The 18,600-nt window shown below is 44.4% G+C and overlaps 1 protein-coding gene across 2 annotated transcripts in view; it reads right to left on the bottom strand.

The window, feature by feature from the left end:
- Positions 1–1,964: 1,964 nt before the first annotated feature.
- nbeal2 (neurobeachin-like 2) overlaps positions 1,965–18,600 on the bottom strand; it is a 40,374-nt gene continuing 23,738 nt past the window's right edge. For both annotated transcript variants that reach the window (XM_037074128.1, XM_037074129.1), the window contains exons 30-55: positions 16,160–16,303; positions 14,788–15,111; positions 13,706–13,855; positions 13,443–13,600; positions 12,957–13,081; positions 12,758–12,875; positions 12,455–12,612; positions 12,231–12,364; positions 12,024–12,131; positions 11,832–11,927; positions 11,591–11,715; positions 11,127–11,267; positions 10,907–11,037; positions 10,681–10,790; positions 10,204–10,321; positions 9,979–10,076; positions 9,471–9,584; positions 9,283–9,369; positions 9,047–9,156; positions 7,745–7,917; positions 7,543–7,637; positions 7,341–7,457; positions 5,812–5,973; positions 5,564–5,712; positions 4,483–4,618; positions 1,965–4,277 (exon numbers count right to left, since the gene is read on the bottom strand). In XM_037074128.1, coding sequence (XP_036930023.1) covers positions 4,170–4,277; positions 4,483–4,618; positions 5,564–5,712; positions 5,812–5,973; positions 7,341–7,457; positions 7,543–7,637; positions 7,745–7,917; positions 9,047–9,156; positions 9,283–9,369; positions 9,471–9,584; positions 9,979–10,076; positions 10,204–10,321; positions 10,681–10,790; positions 10,907–11,037; positions 11,127–11,267; positions 11,591–11,715; positions 11,832–11,927; positions 12,024–12,131; positions 12,231–12,364; positions 12,455–12,612; positions 12,758–12,875; positions 12,957–13,081; positions 13,443–13,600; positions 13,706–13,855; positions 14,788–15,111; positions 16,160–16,303 — 3,489 coding nt within the window. In that variant the 3' untranslated portion in view covers positions 1,965–4,169. The remainder of the gene's footprint in view (positions 4,278–4,482; positions 4,619–5,563; positions 5,713–5,811; positions 5,974–7,340; positions 7,458–7,542; positions 7,638–7,744; positions 7,918–9,046; positions 9,157–9,282; positions 9,370–9,470; positions 9,585–9,978; positions 10,077–10,203; positions 10,322–10,680; positions 10,791–10,906; positions 11,038–11,126; positions 11,268–11,590; positions 11,716–11,831; positions 11,928–12,023; positions 12,132–12,230; positions 12,365–12,454; positions 12,613–12,757; positions 12,876–12,956; positions 13,082–13,442; positions 13,601–13,705; positions 13,856–14,787; positions 15,112–16,159; positions 16,304–18,600) is intronic.

The raw sequence follows: 18,600 nt of genomic DNA, 5'->3' as shown, positions 1-18,600 counted from the left end.
GTGGGGAATGAATATAATGAAAACACAGATTTGTATCCCAGCATAAAACCCTCCAGAGGTCTGCGACATGACACCAGTTTACAACCCTGCAGGGCCACTTACGTAGAGCTGTGATCCGTTGTTATCAGAAACAAAAGAGGGCACGTGAATCAAACAAGATGCTCTGAAGATGCAGCACATGTTTGATCTCAGCAATTCAAAAGATTAGAAAACCAAACGCAGGGTAAATTACACACCTTGTAAATTCTAGTGAATGCATCGCAGGGGGGCCCGGGGACTTCAGAGGAAAACAAATGGAGAGATCTCTCAGACACAATACTACTTGCACTTCAAAGCCTGCCCGGGGGGACGAGAGGAGACGGAGGGGATGTTCCTGCTCTGATTAAACTTCAAGCTGCATTTCAGTCTTCTTCATGCTCTCGTTAATACACACATATATAAAAAATAAAGGGGGGGGGGGCTTCCTGATTTTGATTGTCAGTGTCTGCTCCTTTAAAATTGAGTGCAAAAACTATCTTACCAAGTGATTTTTGTTCAGTGTTGCATCGTTGAAGGCTTTTTTTTCTCCCCCTCTTTAAAACAAGTGGAAGAAAAACTCTGGCTGTGAGCGGATGACAATTTGCTTTATTTCATGGAGATTGTACTGTTTATTTCATTATTTGTTTGAAGTCCGCTCCAGCGCACTGTAAAAATACTCATCCGGCCGAGTATTTTTTGTTTTATGAGTTATTGGGTCTTTAAATGGCTTCTATCAGCATGTTTCCAACACAAACCAGCTCGTTCTCGAATCAAGTGTTTATTTTCGTTATTGCCAGTGCAGCTATTTGCTTCATTCTGTCTTGCTTTGAGATCTTTAGAAAGTATCGAATGCAAGAGGACTTTTACTGGTTGTTTAAATGGCTTCTGGCATGAAAAACTACTTATTTAGAGGATGAGTTTTTGCAGTGGGTTGAAGCAAACATCAAATAAGTAATGAAATAAACCCAAGCTTATCAGTAATCAGAAAAATAAACAGTCCCCCTTCACTTCTCTCATTCTTCACTTGTCTACTTGTCATGCTGCAGGGGCACAGACTTTTTATCTGTGGGCTGAGTTCCTCTGTGGTCATACATGGGTGGGAACGATAAGGGAGCTATAAAAAAAAACAAAAAAAAAAACATGATTTTGTCCACAAGCCTGAGGAGAAACTAACCAGAGGGGGAGGAGAAGAGGGAGTGGGGGGGGGGGGGCTGAGGTCACTGGCTCGTTTGAGGGTTGTTGCGGTTCCTGGCAGCAACAACTTGAACGACACCAAGGAAAAAAAAAAAAAAAACTGCAGCGTTTCACGACATCCATCCCCTCAGGTCTGCAGAGGTCGGAGGGAGATACTGCCAAGGTGTCAACCCCTCCCACCATTGTCAGTGGGCCCACATCAGAGCGACCGCATCGCTCCTCACCCCTCCTTCCCCACTTCCCTTATTCACTGCTCTGTGGTTTGTATTTGACTGAGGGGTCTACAGGTTGGTTTTATCACCCGCCTCACCCCCTCCCCACCCCTACTTGAATTGTACCCCCGGAGGTGTTTACGGGGAGGCCGACAGGATGTTCGGCCCACCAGGAGATCAAAGTCTCCTCTCCGAGTGTATGTGCCGTTGCTCGCCGTGACCTTTTCAACTCCAATAGGGTTAACATCACAGACGCATGCAAGGCTGGGATTACAGTAGAGGAGCTGGATGATCTACGTCGTGGCAGCGGATCGGTTTCCTTCCTGCTGTGGTTCGCACACACAAGAGGAATCAGAGCTCATTTTTCAGTGATGGGCCGATCATCCTCAGGATATGGGCAGTGGTTCACAGGGAAGAGGATTCCTGAATATAAGTGTGCAGTCACGATTAAATGCCATATTAGGACTGCTTCTCGGGAGACAGAAAAACACACAATCACGACTCATGTTGTAATGTTTAGTCACGAGGAGCACAGGCCGCTTGGTTTTTAAAAAGTGTATTTTCAACATTTTCCATGAAACAATACAAAGGGCTAAATAATAGTGGTCGAAGAGACGAGTTCAAGGCAGTGCTGGCCTTCACTTAAGGCTTCTTGTGTCACTCTGAATCAGAAAAATCAGGACATCCGAACAACAAATAACAACAAATACATCATATGCAGCAAGACTTAAACCCAAAAACAATATCCACACAGCGGCCATTGTCCTCTGACATCACACTCGTGTGAATGCTGAGACAATGTTGTGCTCGGGAGGGAAACTGATAATTTGTAGACAATCTGACAAGTCAGAAGTCAGTCAATCTCTGAAGGGATTTCGGGCCATACTTTGGGCTAAAACTTATTTGCTAACATCATTAGCTATTGTCCAACAGAAGCTAACCAGATGATCAAATATGTTGTTTAACCTTAAAATGTGGCCAGACGTCCCTCCAGATTGTCAATGTCCATCATCATCTCAGTCACTGATCAATCAGGAAGCGGTGAAATGATAATAATTCGTCAGACTTTCTGGAACAAAGCCATAAGACATTCGAGTGTGATGGCACAGGAAAACGGCCGCCATGTGTGAATATGGTCTATTCTCTAGCCTCCATTTTGATTCAACTGAAGGCTCGGGAGCGTTACTGCATTATCAATCAGGTGAAATATTACAGCAAAACAGAGCAGTGTCACATGAATTGATATCAGAATATATGATAGCAAATCAGACCTGAACAGCTGCTTATCCAAACAAACCCTTTATATTCACAGACTCCTCTTACAGTGAATTAAAAAATGATCTCACGTGGCCTGAATGCACGGATTTTGCGTATTTCCAGGCTTGGAGAGCAAGTAAACATTTCAAATATAGTTCCTTTTACACTTACACACAAGATTAATCAGGGCATCACCTACAACACAAAGTTAATATGTACGTGTGCACCGTGTCACGGGTATTGCATTTGCCCAAATAGTTCCCTTTGTCTGTCTCCCATCATGACACTACATAACAACTACTTTGTTCCAAACCGCAGTAAAAGAAGCTGGCAGGAAGTGAATTCCTCTGAAGCTCACTCACAGGCTCTCAGCTCACGTGTTTCCGAGTCATCAGACACTTTCAGCGCCTCATAAACAGCAACAATACCAGTACAGGCAAGCATCCAGCCAACCAACCAACAGTTTACTGAGTTCATTAACAACATCTTAGCCACATCTGAGTCAGAGCGGAGCGGTAAGGTGTGTTTGAATCTGATCAGCAGGGAGATAGTGATCGTACATTAAAAACAGATGATTGGAATTCAGTGTTTACACATGGCTCAAGCAGAAGAAAAGGCACTTTTCAGGTCAAATAAAACAGGGGTATAGTTGGGTGTAACAACAAAACTAGCAGGGAAACATCTGCAAGGATCTCGACTCCACTCTGTGTAAGGCATCGGAAGGCTCTCCTCTTGAGTTTCACTGCATCCAAGCTCCATGATCACGACAGAAAGAGTGAATGTATATCACGTACTTGACCATTAAAGCAGTTATTGCTTTAATTGTAACAGATTTACATCGCTTAGAGCCGAGAGGAATGCGGAATTATACACTGTGGCATTGTGGTGCACATCTGGATCATCATCAAGATCCGAAAACAGCAGTCCAACCCGCTGTGTCTTTCTTTAGAAAGTAAACCCTCTTGTGGTATTTACCAGTATTGCAATATGGAAATCTCGAGCAACATCTACAGTAGTTTTCAAGTTTCTAGGAGTTTTAAGAAGGTGCCATTGCCAGACAATGGCTTTGGGACATTCAACAGCAAAGGGTGTCACAGCAGGAAGAAGCCAAGAACATGGAGTCTGGGGTGTTCACAGCGTTTCTTCTGTCCGTGTCTGAGGCTGCGTCGGCGTGCGTCACATCCCTGGAATATGACTCACTGGATATACAGTTCAACAGCAGTTCACAACCTCAAACACTGAGCTCTCCTCCAGCCCCAACACAAGGCCACTCTTTGGAATGATGCTGATTAAAAACAGTACACAACTGTAAAGGAAATATGCAATAAAAAATATCAAATCATTTAAGAGTTTTTTTTAAAAAGTGCTCAGTGTATAGTTGCTCTCTCAGAGAGATCAGGGGCTGAGGAGGAAGGTTTCCCAGCGTGTAAAGGAAGTTGAGCGTGGCGAGCAATCTCGGCGACGAAGTTCCTCTGCTCACTGCTCATCTCACTTGCCAGTATTCTCAGTGGGATTGTATTCAGTTTCACCTGCCGACACCTGAGAGATGCGACGTGTGGAGCCCCAGAGGCGACGGGGGAATTGTCCTGAGCGAACCTGGGAACCGGGAGAAAAACATGTAAATCCTCACTCGAGGGCTAAAGCGGAGATGTTAAGAGTAAAAGACGCTCAATTAGCATGTGAAAAAACAGGTTTTTAACAAGTACTTAGCATACGATTACCCAACGCCACCACCTACTCCTCACACACTCATGCATACAAACATGAACCGCCAGCCCCACCCCTGCATCTCACTTCTCACCTCCTCTGGCTTCCCTGCCCCCACCACAATCAACTTCCCGTCCTCCAGTCCCACCAGGATGTGGCTGCACTCCTTGGTGACGGAAACACTCCTCACGGGAACCTTCAGGGCCAGTGGCGTTACTGCAGCATCCAGGCTGTCAAACAGAGAAGAGTCAGTGTCACAGAGGTTGGTATCAGGACGCATCCCGCGCGATCCGATCACAAGTGGATAGATTCGGATCCTTCAGTTCAAACTGGGAGTGACCATGTGTCTCTCGTGACATCCCGCGATTGGATCTGGCCTCCGTACTCCACGTGCAAGTAAAACCATGAATCACTGGGATAAACCACGTTTTTACAGAAATATATAAATATCTTCATGCATAACATTTGCCGAATTAAAAAGTATGCCCAAATAGTTAGGTAGACTTTCCCCACAGGCATCAAACAAACAACATACAACATGTTTACCGTCAATAAAATGCTTTCTTCTTTAGTATATTTTGTGTAAATGATGAAATCTGTTGTGTGTTCACACAGCCGTTGGGAGGGAAGAAGAACTTTAGACACGGAAACAGAATTCACTTTTTAAAAAGACAGAAACAACTGAATGTATTGGATTTGATGCCAAATTTACAGGAATGTGCCAGTGGCAGTTTTGCAAAGTTTGTCACGCTTCTCCCCAACCTCAATATGGCACTCTCAATATGACACGCTTTGTTAGAGAGACTGGGGATATACTGCCGTCTCCATTCCAATGCTTGGTTGAAACAGACGTGAGTGTTCACAGAACTCCACAGAGACCCTCGCCCCGCCGTCTGCATTTTCTCATCATTGTGCTGTGTTACGGAGGCGTTTCTCAATGTCGGAGACCCCGGGGAAATCAAGTCGATTGTTGAGTCTCACGCCCACGTCGTCAAATACCAAGGCTTTGAATTGGCGAGCCACCAGCTCAAACGAGACTCAACAGAAAAACCATCCTTCATGCTTGCCGCATCTTTGAATGGCATGTTTACAAACAGAGAGCAACGAATCCTGCGTGCTGTGCTGTCAAAGTCGTGCGTCTACATGCTGCAAATGATGCTCCCAGTGTCCTTTACCTGCATAAATCCCGTATGTGGAGGCCGCCCTGCATGGTCCCCAGGATGATGTATTCAGACACCAGGTGGAGCACAGTCACCTGCTCCTCCATGGCGATGGAGGACAGCAGACAGCCGTTGACTGAGTAAACATGAATGGAGTACTTGCCCTGTAGGAGGAAGCAGGATTGTGGTATTGGCATGAACGAGTTGAGGAACTTGTTTGAGGGTGCGTTTCAATACGCACCAACCGTGCAATGTGAAGGTACCTTTCTATGAGGGCGCTCCTCCAGCGAGGTCTGTACCACGATGTGGCCCTCCATGCCCACCTGGAGCTCAGAGATGTGGGCTGGCACGCAGCTATCACCCGGAGGCCGCAGTGTTCGCAGAAACTGGCCTCGTCGGACAGTGTGCACGATCACGGTCCCGTCCTGACACACAGTGGACGGCAAGTCAGTAAAGGTGCAATAAAACCAACGCATTGCTGTTTCTACGATGCAGACCGTTCTCTACATTTTGAGCGCTGTACATTTTTTCCTTAAACCAAAGACACGTGCACTCACATGTAGCTTGTTTATTGGAATTTTTGGCAACCTGTCATGCTGCAACTTTTGGCAACGGAGAGACAAAACGGATCAATGTAGAGCCCTTAAAGCTAAAGCGGAGCATAACATTTGCATTGTGTACTTTCCAATAACTTCAACACTTGAAAGAAAACAGCTCAGACCAGACAAAACCACGCTTCATTTTTGTCACGTGAAGCTTTCCATGCATTAACAACCGCTGGCTATAAGTTAGAAACATCTGCGTCTTCCATCCTATAAAAAGTGTGTGTCTTTTGGTGTCGTTTCCTGTGGCTGCTACAGATTACGTTCTCACTTCTAATGAACCACATCACAGTTTTCTTGGAGAACATCCAGCTAGGATTTTGTATTTTTTTTCCTCAAAGCATATTGTGGTTGTTGAGGTCAAACAACGTTTTTCACACCTGCACAAACCTACAGAGCTCAAGAGCTTAGTGAGAAGGAAAATAATAAAAAAAAACCCTCTTCTGACATATAGCTTTACGCAGCTGCGTTTTCATCCAAAGTGCTCAGAGCGGGAACTAAAATAAATGTTTCTTCATCCTGTTGTTGTCTGCGTTTCCACTGCGGTCTAAAGACCCGTGAAGAACAGGCAAGTTAGTCCGCTGATGTATGAAAAAGTGGCTGTTTTTACAACTTTACAACAACAGTGCCTGGTCTACGTAGAAGGACTTTCTCCCAGTTTCTTCTGTAACTCCATACTGATGTGTCGAGGCATAACGAACAAATGGTTTGGGGCAACAGATTTTTCAAAAATTATGGCAGAAATGAAAAGGCTGCAAGTACACAACCGATCACACATGTTCCGCGGAGTAAAGTAATGTTGCAGGAACTTAATTCTGGTCCCGGCTGCTGAAATGCGCCGTGTTCCTACAAAGGTTCCTGCGGTGGAAACTCGGCTCAACAATCAGTCAGTCGATCAGCTCGTAAATCACTCTGCAACTATCTTAATAATAATTGATTAATACTAGTAGATGTAATTTTTCAAGCAATTAAATCATTGTAAGCTGAACAGATTTAGGTTGTACACATTGGTCAAATAATCACAAAAATAAACTATTTGTACACATCACTGTGTGCAATTTTGACTATTTTCTGACCTTTCATCGACCAAAGGGGAAATGCAGCCCTACATGATTTCCTTGTTACTCATTGGGCAATATGTGCATCTTGTATCAAGCTTCAAACAGTTCACAGCGAGAGTTAGCTCTGACCTTTGACCCTGAGACGGCCATGTCCAGTTCAGTGCTGATGGCCACACAGGTGACCTCCTGGTCGTGCCCGCAGAGGACCTGCACCGGTCGAGGAGACAGGCCGCTGGAGAAGCCACCCTGAAGGACAACGCAGACGTTACTCTGAGGGCAGCTTACAGTTAGGCACGTGTGCACAAGTGTGTGAGCGAGCCGAGATGTTTACCTGCTGTAGGACCTGCCACACAATACAGGATGTGTCCCTTGAACCAGAGATGAGGTAGATGCCACAGAGATCCAGAGCTAAGCATGTGACAACGTCTTTGTAGGACACAAAAAAAAAAACCAACCCCACAAATAAATATGCAGCACTTACAACAAAGCATATATATATATAGTAAGCTAGACACACGACATTAAGAGCTCACCAATGTGCCGGCAGATCCTGCCCACCAGCTTGCCCTTCCCCAGCTGGGTGACTCGCAGACTGCAGTCCCAGTGTCCCCCGCTGAACAACAGACGGCCGTCGTTGGACACCACCAGCACCTGAGCGCTGATCTCAACCCCGGGTGAGAACGGCCCGCTCAGGAAGCGCTGTGTTCTGAAGCACAAAGTGGGGTTTGGAAAGATCAAAGCGAGTTCGAAGCGAGAAGTGAGAGCGAGCGGGGGCCTGAATGTGGAGGGAGATTTATAATCTGCACATTAAACTGTCACTGACATCTGCAAATTACAACCTGCGTGAACCCCGGCGCTCAGATGGCTCGCATTCTGATTTATACTGTGTTTATGTGATCCACATTCAAGGTCAGTTTAGAATAAGATCCATTAAAACAAATTGCAATTAATTAAGCAGGCTTTGAAGCTTCGCAGACAAAGAAGGACAGGCGGACAGATGTTCTGCTTCAATGAATCCAACTGTCAGGAAAGTTTAATACAGCTGAGGATGATTTATAACCATGGTTCCCAACCTTTTTACTTAAGGGTCTCTTTTCTATTATTGAGTTAACTTGTGATTAATAATGTATGTCATGGATATTTCCTATTATATTCAATGCATAACAATAACAGTAAAGAACAATTGATAAACTGTATTATTGACTCTTATTGACTGCAGGACGTTTATATAAAACAAGCAATTTGAATGATTTTTGAGCAGATTCCTCCGACTATTGCATCAGACGTGAGTTTTACTCATATTTTTAGTAACTTTTTACACAATTCTGTAAGCCATTCGGTCATTATAACCAACATTATTTAGTGGAGAGTGAAGGCTCTGTCTGTCGGTTGTGTTTTTTACAGTTCATACAGTTCATATCTAAAATGATAATCTAAACTTTACTTTTTTTATTCACAGACATGAGATGCTGAGATACACTCTGACTGTATGGATACTATTTTAAAGTTTTCATACATACCTATAACCCAAGAAGGCCCCCTGACCTCCTGTGAAGATTTGGTGACCTCTAGTGGGGCTTGGGACCGCAAATTTGGGAACCAGTGGTGTATATCATATTTCTCTCTCAGAAAAGCAACAAGCAATATTCATCCGGACCAACTATCCGACACACAACACACTGATCACCTTACTGATGAGGCCCCGTGTGGTCGGGAGATTTTGGTAAACTGATATTTACCAATCAGTAATTCTGGAGGTCGGATGATTGGCCTAAACTAAAAAAAGAACTTAAGTATGGGGTTGATATGGGTGTAGGTTTTCTGAGGGTGCTCACTTGGGATTGGTCATGGTGGGGTCCTTAGTGAAGGTGAAGTAGTTGGCGATGTTTTTGTCGTACGGCAGCCAGCTGTGTGTCCCGATCAGCCCGTTGGAACTCACGGTCACCTGCAGAGGAAAAAAGTGCCATAAAGCAAAAATGCTAAAGCTCCACTGTTTATAATTCTTATGTGTTATTTATTCTCATGACTGTGTCGAGTTGTACATGCGGCCTCTGTGTGAGAGTGGCCTTACCAACATATCTGAGCCCTGGATGATGAAGGAGCGGTTCTGGTTCTTTGGTACGACTGCCTGGACCAGAGGAAGGCCATCGCTCACCACCTGAGGCAGCAAACACGTTTAAATACACACACACACACACAACCCAGCACAACATGATAATTCATTCAGAGGAATAACGACAGGACTTGGTAAGAACTCACCTCCACAAAGGGCCGGAGCTTTTTGAGCTGCTCAAAGATGTTCGGGGGCACGGTGTCCAGGCGGGCATGCCGCCGCACTGCATTTTCAGCGGACATGCGAGGAGGATGAGGCTCCTGGTTGGAGACAGGAGCGTGATGAAGAGAACCTAACAACACTTTGTTGATAATAAAGGATTTGAGTCTGTAACTCAACACAAACATCCAAGGAAGTAGGATTCTCTGTCATTTCAGGCTCAAATTCAGCAACTGGTGCAAAAACTGACGCGGAAGTCTTGCTTGAAGTCCTTTGGAGCAAAGACATCTGGCTGTAGATGTTGTTGATGAATTTCTTTTCTTATCTTATGATTCTGTAAATTTGTTCTTTCTTTATTTAATTGTTATATGTTCCTAACTATGTCTCTGCCTGTCTTGGCCAAGCGTTTTAATCCCAGTGAGATGTCACTCCTGGTTTAATAAAGCTTAAGTGAAAATTTGAATAAATTGTTGTGATTTAGCCCAGTGGTTGTACCTTGAGGAGCTGACAGGGAGTCTGACCAAAGTTGCTGATGATGCCTTCCAGGGCCTTACGCTCTGTCTCATTGGCAATCGCATCCAAATCTACTGCACCTGCAGAATAACACAAAAAGAAATACAGCACTGTTCATGCAGGAAGACTCAAGGATAATGGGACATGAGGAGTAGAAGGCAAGTCAACTGTTCGTCACTCGTAAGAAAGAGTGCACGTTTTCCTCACCCTCATAGGTGCAGTAGTAGAAGACGTTGAGGGCGTTCACTGCCTCCTCTCCTCTCTGCTTGTAACCGAAGATCAGGTCGATCCACTCATGGAGGTGATTGGACACATGCTCACATTCCTGGAGTTTAACATACAAGTGGATGTTGTCTTGAATAGTCATCTTAATACACTAAGTCTAGGGTTTTTACCCCTTCTTACGAGTAAAATTCAAGCACTTTTCAAGGACTTTCAAGGCATAGTGACCAGAAATCTCAAAGTCAACACATCATCACATTTAAATGATATAAACGCAACTTTATTCATTTTACCAGCTGTTTCTATGAACATTTATGAACATTTATTATTAAGACTTTTGGTTTACATGTGTGACATCAGATTACATTCATTCAATTTCAAACATATTTGTAACCCTAAAATTATTTTGGGTAACATGAAGTCTTTTCCAAAGAATCCTCTGTTCTGTTTGTGTCGACTCACCAGGGCTTTCCTGTGCTTCCTGATGAAATCTTCCCTTGACGTGGCCCATCGAGGCAGCAGAACATCTGTCACTGGGTCCTGAGATATCTGCAAGTGTCCCAGGTCGAATCCTGCAACATTCAAGCAGCAATGCACAAGGTTTAAATATTAGTACATGAACAAATTTATAACTAAAACATTTGCATCTGACCATAAAACATAAGTTAAAAGGTACAGTCTCTCTCACCGTTCATGTTCTGCAGGAACTCTGGGAAGTAGAAAAACTCGGGGATGAGCTCTTTGACGTCAGCTGGACTCTCCATGCGAGCCTGCCAGGCCGCTGCCACCGAGTGGAACTGCCTGTCTGCACAGTCGAACCTTAACGACAACGTCAACGACATGCATCAGTAAGAAGCCACAGAATACCAGGAAACATCAAAACACCACATACTACTCAGCGCTCCCACCTGCCACTCTGCAGCTGGATGTGCAGAGTCGTGAATGGCTCCATGCGGATCATGTAGTGCATGACTCCTGCTGCGTTAGAGTAGTGTGTGCCATAGTGGAATTTGTCGATGGTGCCTGTAGGGTCCTCAAAGCTCTCGTACCTGGTGACAAACAGCGGAAAAAAGCTTGTTGAGTAAGGCCTATTAAAATTAATCACATTTAGTCGCCTTTATATGACTTTATAGCTGCATTATGCCATCATCAGTTGCTAATGCATAAACCTAATCTTTGTTGCTCCATTTACATGGAGACGTTGGCTCCTGACCTACAACCTATTAATACATGAAGCAACCAAAATCATATCTTTATACAACAAAAAAGTACATGTCTCTGTAATGCAGCCTTTAAAAAGCATTAAAAGACAATATATATACACCATGTTAACAGTAACTTAAAATCTAAAAGCTATTATCTAAGCACGTACTTTTCTCTGACATTCTGTGCATGGCGGGGGTTGACCACGCCGATGGGTTTGGACAGATCTCTGAAAACCGCCGGGTCGTCCAGATTCAGATCGGAGGAGGTGTAGTCACACAAGACCCACGGGAACTGGAGGGGAGTAAAAAACACAACGTGAGGCCGCCTCAAGACTGTACGTTTAATCGTGTTTCCGCAAGAAATTTAAGAGTAGGCCACGCTGTGACGGGCAGAGTGGGTGTCCTTACCACGGGATACTGAGACAGGTCGTTGTAAGTGCGTCCAGCGATGGTGTTCAGCTGCATCAAATACTCAAAATTGGAGATTTCTCTGCAAACCCATTTCTGTTCAACACACAAGCATCAGTTTATTTAAACGCAATGAGCACACTTCAGATGTTAGAGACTCACTGGATAGGGAGAGGTGGAGTAAATAAATACCTGCGTGAGCCCCGATGCCTTCAAGAGCTCTTGAGGGGAGCGAGAGCCAAAGTAAAACAGGTTGGGCGGCCGCAGCCCGAGGATCCTGGAGTACACTTTGTTTCGTACCTGACGGGGCAGACAAACAATTTTATTGTCCATTTCATTTGAAAATCTTTCTCATTCGAGTTATAGAGAAGAAGAGGTATAAGTTGAACTGTGCATCACCTTCTTTCTGAAGTTGATGAAGTAATGAGCCTGGTCTATGAAGAACAGCTCCAGAGCAGACCGTCGCAGGTTGTAGCGCCTCAGATGGACTTCTCTGAGCTGAGACAGTGGTCTCTTGAAGTCAAACCCGATACCTAAGAAGACACAGATGTCCACTGACTTCGTTAAGGGTCCGTTGGAGAAGCTGGTTAGGTGTGATGTTCATGATCACATATTTTTCATACCTTCCTCCGTCTCCTCTTTGTCGCTGCTGCCGTCATAGAAGTAAAGGTGGTGCGTGGTGACCTCCAGACGACCCGGAACGACCGCCACGATGGTGATGAGCTCACAGTCTTCAGACAGAACCAGTTTCTCTTTCTGGCTCTCGTCCTCTCCCTCCACCCTGACAGCATGGGGAAAAGAAAGTTAATCATTTACAGCGTCTTAAATATTTGAATGCCTGTTTGGTGAAATGTAGTGTGTCAAAATGTGACGGGACTTTTTCTTCCCTTGGGTTTATGACGCATGGATAACTTTTGGACACTCACTTGTCATCCAAAAAGACGACGTCCTCTTCTCCCAGCTGATCGTCCTCCATGTCGCTCACTTTTGCTTCCTTTGCGACGGCCAAAGGGAGGGGTTCGGAGCTCCGAGGGCTGTCGGCTCCTAAAAAACACAAACGCCTTTAAAGTAACGTTCATGTACGTTTTTTTACAAGTGAATATGTTTATATAGCCAGGAACTCACCCATGTTGTCCCTCTGGGCACTGGCCTCACTGTGAGGATCATAGTTGTAGTTGGGCACGAGTTTGAGACGCATCTTTGAGTAGGTCTCTGCACTGGATAATTTCAATTTCACCTCTGGTTGAATTCTGTCGAAATGGGAAAAAAAAGAGAGAAATCAGGCAAAAGGACGATTTATTTTGATTTATTTTTATGCACAACTGGCAGTCAACATGTCATCCAAAAATTGTCATGTGCTTTTAGCGTCTTCTAACATGTTATTAACAAAAGAAACATTGCAGACTGCAGGGCTGTCCCTACAGATTACTTAGTTGCTCTTCTCTCACACTCTTTATCATCAAAAAAAACACATCTTTGGTGCTCCATTGCTCCTACATTTCACTGTAGTTATGCACTGGCACAGACAAAAAAACAGCATGGGAGATTGGTCACCACTGCAAAACACCTGCATGTGTGTGTGATAGAAACTGAGGTCATATTTTGTCACACCTGTTGGCCCACGCTCCTCTCTCACTGGTCAGAAGCCTGCGGAGAGCTCTCCAGTGCTGCCACACCACCCCCTGCTGGCTGGAGATCTGCTTCTGCCAGCTGAAGTGCCTGCTGTTCTCACTCCTGACGCGCTTCAGGTAGGGGTCCACGATCACCTCCTGCTTTCACACAGACAAGCGTCAGATCATCTACTGCATGCAAAAGAAAGCTTTTCTGTCGTCATGATGGTGTTCGTTGCACGAGGCCTGAACGTTTTTTACAACCTGAAACTTGGTCTTGCTGTCTGATCTGTCCTTGTCTCGTCTGAAGGCCGTGCTCATCAGGTCATCGAAGCAGGAGTTCCAGAAATTGGACATGATGTCGTGGCTCCTCCCAAATATGTCCTGCTCATACTGCTCCATGGTGGGCTGAACCTGGAGGTGGACATTAACACACACACACACACACACACACACACACACACACACACACACACACACACACACACACAGAAAACATGAGTCTAGATGACAGATTGACAGTTTAAGTGCTCACAAACCAACTGAACTACATTATCATTAAAAAACACTCTTTTTTCTATATGTTACGGTTACTTATTACAACTACTAAAGGAAGATTACTGTATGTTCAATGTATAAAACAGGACGATTCTTACTGTACAGAGGAGAATAAATCCATATTTCTTTACCATATTAAAGGAGATATTTTCTTTTAAGCTACAAGCATGAAGCTGTGTTAAAAAATAAATATACAAACACTTAAAGAACAAGTCTGAACTGCAAACACACACACGCAAACTTGAGAAATCAGCCTGGGCCAAGTTTCAAAACTCCCACGGCGGCCAAAGTTATGCCACACTGGCTAATGTACTGCAGGATCCGTATACAGAAGCAATCTAAACAAAACAGATTTATGAACATGCACTGTCACACACAGCCATGATAAATCCGCTTCTCAGCCCGCGGTTAGTGCGTCTGGCATCCGTTCATGACATATTTCAGCTTCAAGTTGGAGCATAAACTGATCTCTGCTTAAAATACACCAAAGGGTCAGAGAGAAGAAGACTTGGGAGTTTGGGGATGTTTCTTTCTGCTCTCTAAACTTGTGATAACGCCTTTAAAATATGGATTAGATTTCCACCAGGAGGTAGCTGGTCGGACCAGGAGGAAAGATTGTTAAACTCCCGAGTGTACAATAATGTGACAGAGAACAGAGCCAGCAGTCTGAGAGTGGATGGTTGATTATATCAGCTTGGTCACACCAAAGACCGGAGGGGAGGCTCTCTTAACTCCCTAAACATAAGCAAAATGACAACGAAACAGACAATGTCAACCAAAACACAGACCTGATGCTGGTAAAACCTCTGCCACTCCACCGTGCGGCAGAAAGCCTTCAGGTCCTGGGCGAAGGTGGTGCTGCCGTTGGTGATGGGCAGGTTGGGTAGCTGGCTTTGGAGGGTGATGGGGTCGGCATGCTGGTCGAGAAGCGTCCGCACGATGGGCACCAGATGGGGGAAAGCCTCTAGATATTCACAGTCGGTGCTGTCCATGACACCTCCCGGCCACAAGGGGGCGCCCAGCTGCCCCAGCAGGAAGCACACCTCCTCCCAACTCAGACACAGCACCGTCTGGAGAAGGCTGTGGAGCTTCACGTAGGCCATGTCACACACCTGAAGAGGCAAATCAGAAGCAAATATTTGAGCCCAGTCATACAGTTTATTTAGAGATGATAAAAACAAACATTTGAATGTAATGGTGTTGTACTTTGTCTTCCAGGCGTCATTTCTATCTGCTTTCACATCTCCATTTGCGACTATATGGCTGAATATATTTTAAAATAAAGTTTTCTCCTCTGAGGAAAACATGATGCGATCCGTTTGTCTCTGCGACAGTGGACCCCAACACTAATGGCCCTTGGAAACACAGAGTTTAAGGAAAAGAATAATCATCAAAGAATACTTTAAGCAGCAACAGTATAGTGTTTATTGTAAGACTGGGCTCTGTGGAACTTATGGGTTGTGCCAATAGCCAGCCTTCAGTAAACACACTGATTTACTTTCGAACACATTTAACCGATGTATTTTCCGAGGAAAGGCCACTGTTAGTGGAGTAGAGTGTAGCAGAAGTGCCTTACAGTTATACTTCAGTACAGCACTTGAGTAAATGTACTCAATTACATTCCACCGCTGGAATAAAGATAGCTCTGTTAGTGTTTCTTTTTCTTTTAATTTAATTTGTACTCACTCAACTTAAGTAGGAGCTGGCTTGTTTTACTCCCAGGAGACCCACAGCTGTGATGTCACTATGCAATTAAAGTTAATTTATTTCAAACAAGACGCTCTGGAAAACAAAGGGGGAGGGGAGGGGGGAGTTGTGTCACTTTGGAGATGAACACAATCAACAGTATGTGGATGAAAAGCCTTATGGTCAGTTCATTTACGACCACCATCCATATCCCACAATCCCACAGCAAGAGCAGCAGTCATAACTCTGCGAGGAGCTGCCCTTTCATACAGTACACTCCCTGAACGAGGAATGACTGCAATGTGTTTGAAAAGAAACCCATAGAAGGCCTGGTATTTCTGAGATGGCTTTATCTGAGAGAGCTCTTATCAGGTTAAATAAATACTGTAAACCCCTTCCATTGTGTTTCCTGCAAAGTTCAGTCAGGTGTTTGGGCTGTGGGAGACGTGCACGAGGAGAAACTGTGGCGCTGACCGGTGAGTGCTGCTGCTGGATGTATCCGGTGATGATACGCAGGCCGATCTGCGCCATCTCTTTCAGCTCGGTGTTGCCGGGGCTGCCAGGGGTGCTGTGCCAGGCCTTCAACCTGTCCAGCAGGTTCATCACCCCTTCAAAGATCTGCAACACAACGAGGACAACTGTCAGCAGAGGACAAAACAAAACAAAACAAAAAGGCTAGACCTGTTCCCACACCTTGGACAAAACATAAAGCCATTCAGTATTTTAAACACAGCTTAACGTGCATTTGAAAAGGTGATTCAGATGCTACCTTCACCCAACAATGACTCCCCACCCTCCAGTAAGGAAAGCGTCTGACGTAAGACACAGTAACTGACAAGAACCACACCCAGTGCAAGTCACTAACAACTCCAATATCAACAAGTTGTATTTTCCTTGAGTCATCTAATGGAACAACAAAATGACATCATCACATCTTGATACTGAAAGCTTTATTGTGTATCTGCATAACTGTGCGTCACTGCCCCGACACTGATGCGATAGTTTACTTAAAAATATTACACCGTTAGTCTTCAAGGTGCAGTATGTGTGACAACAACATTACTATAGTCAAGTGAAACCCATTTCTTTGAGGACAACACCCTCGAATGTTCCACTTACAAGGTTTCACAATGTGTGCCACCAGCGCGGTCTCCGCAGAAAATCTGTGGTGGGGCTGCAGATAGTGATCACTTTCATTGTCAAATCAATCTGTTAATGCTTGTCTGGATTCATCTATCAGTGCCTCCTGAAGCCTGAGATGACTCCCTCAAATGTCTAGTTTTGGCCACAGGCCAAATATATTCAGTTTACAGTCATAGATAAAGTAAGAAACTAAAATATATCCTCATTTTAGAAGCTGGAAACAGGATTTTGCCATTTGACATCTGATTAATTGTTGTCAAATTGTTTTATTCATTGACAGCTAATTGGGAAATCCATGAATCATTGCAGCCCTAATCTGCTGCAGTGCTCTTTGGCAATGAGATATTTGAGAGAAGAGGAAACGAGGGTTGCTGAGCGCTGAGCATTTGTGAATCATCAGTAATCTAAATTCCACTGGCGAGTATTTATAGAAAGCAAACTTGCAGCCTGCATTGTACTGGCATGTCGGCCTAGTTAGTACTGCAGAGATAGTGAAGTCACAACTGCTTCTGTCTCACTAGTGAAAGCTGTTTGAAAGGCCTAAAGATCAGGACGGGTACACATCATGGTGAAGTCGTGCCATTTGCCATCTTAAGCAGATCGTACAAACTGACTTAAAGCAACAGGAGCAACAAAAGTTATTGTTTTCATTTAAGAAGATCGACAGCAGTATTAGTTTAAAGTTAAAACTTTTTTGCGGTTTTACAGATTGTTTGTGCGGTACTGGTTTTTAGTAGGAGGAGGCACTGAGGCTGCCCCTTGGCTCTATGCTAAGCTAAGCTAATTGGCTGACTGATGCAGCTTCATATTAAAGTGGCTGTAAGCGTTGTCGTCATTTTAGCTAACTTCCTGCCTGTGTTGAGGTTAGCAATCTCCACCCTCCTCTCTACGTCATCACACTGATCTCTTTGCCTCTTTCTTTTTTTCAGGCGTTTTTCTGCTCTTGGGGTGTTTGGTAGTACAAATCATCACTGGGAACACTGGAATTGGTGGATTTCCCTGTTCCAGCATTGCTGGTAAAAAGGAGAATCCTGCTCTCTGTGTGCTTCCCCGAGCAGACAAGACCTCCTCTTTTATCGAGTTCCATGTCCTAATTAGATAAAGCAGAAAGGGGAAAGGGATACCAGAATATATCTTTTACTGAATGAGCGGGAGGAGAGTCAATGACCAAACACTCTCTAATAGTGTCACTGTTAAAAGTACGGAGCTATTTAACACTTACGTTAATCGAAAAAATCCCATATAGCAGCTTTAATGGACAAACATGAGATTGGCATAGATTTTCTAATCTAAATTTCAGCAGTAAGCGTAACAAACTATTGCTTTAATCTCTAAGTGCTGTATCATAGGCAACTGAATGTGTGAGCCCAGGTATGAATGGTTGTTAGGGGCACACCTAGCCCTAGCAACCCTCATGAAGGCCGGCTGGGTCGACTCTGAAACTCAGAGCTCACACATGTCCTGAACGACTCTGTAAGGACACTCCCATACAGACTTTAAAACCCCGCAACTCCCCTCCAGTTAGTTAGAACTGAAGAAGCCTCTTGGATGAGAGGTGAGACGTCCAGCTGCCCACGACACAACACTAGGAATTACCATGACCTGGATGACTGAGAACCTTCATCAACATATTGCTTTAAGCCCATATGAGCTCCAGTAATATTTTTAATTTCATTTTGAAAATGTTCACGTACGAGATCCAGTGCAGGCTTAGTCTCTAAGTAGTGGAACAACAAAAGGATCTGTTTCTAAGCTGCTTTACAGCAGTTTGA

The sequence above is a fragment of the Acanthopagrus latus genome, chromosome 17 (assembly GCF_904848185.1).
Source record: "Acanthopagrus latus isolate v.2019 chromosome 17, fAcaLat1.1, whole genome shotgun sequence".
In the NCBI taxonomy this organism is placed as follows: domain Eukaryota; kingdom Metazoa; phylum Chordata; class Actinopteri; order Spariformes; family Sparidae; genus Acanthopagrus; species Acanthopagrus latus.
The sequence above is the reverse complement of the archived record's forward strand: the minus strand, read 5'-3'. Positions and strand labels throughout refer to the sequence as shown.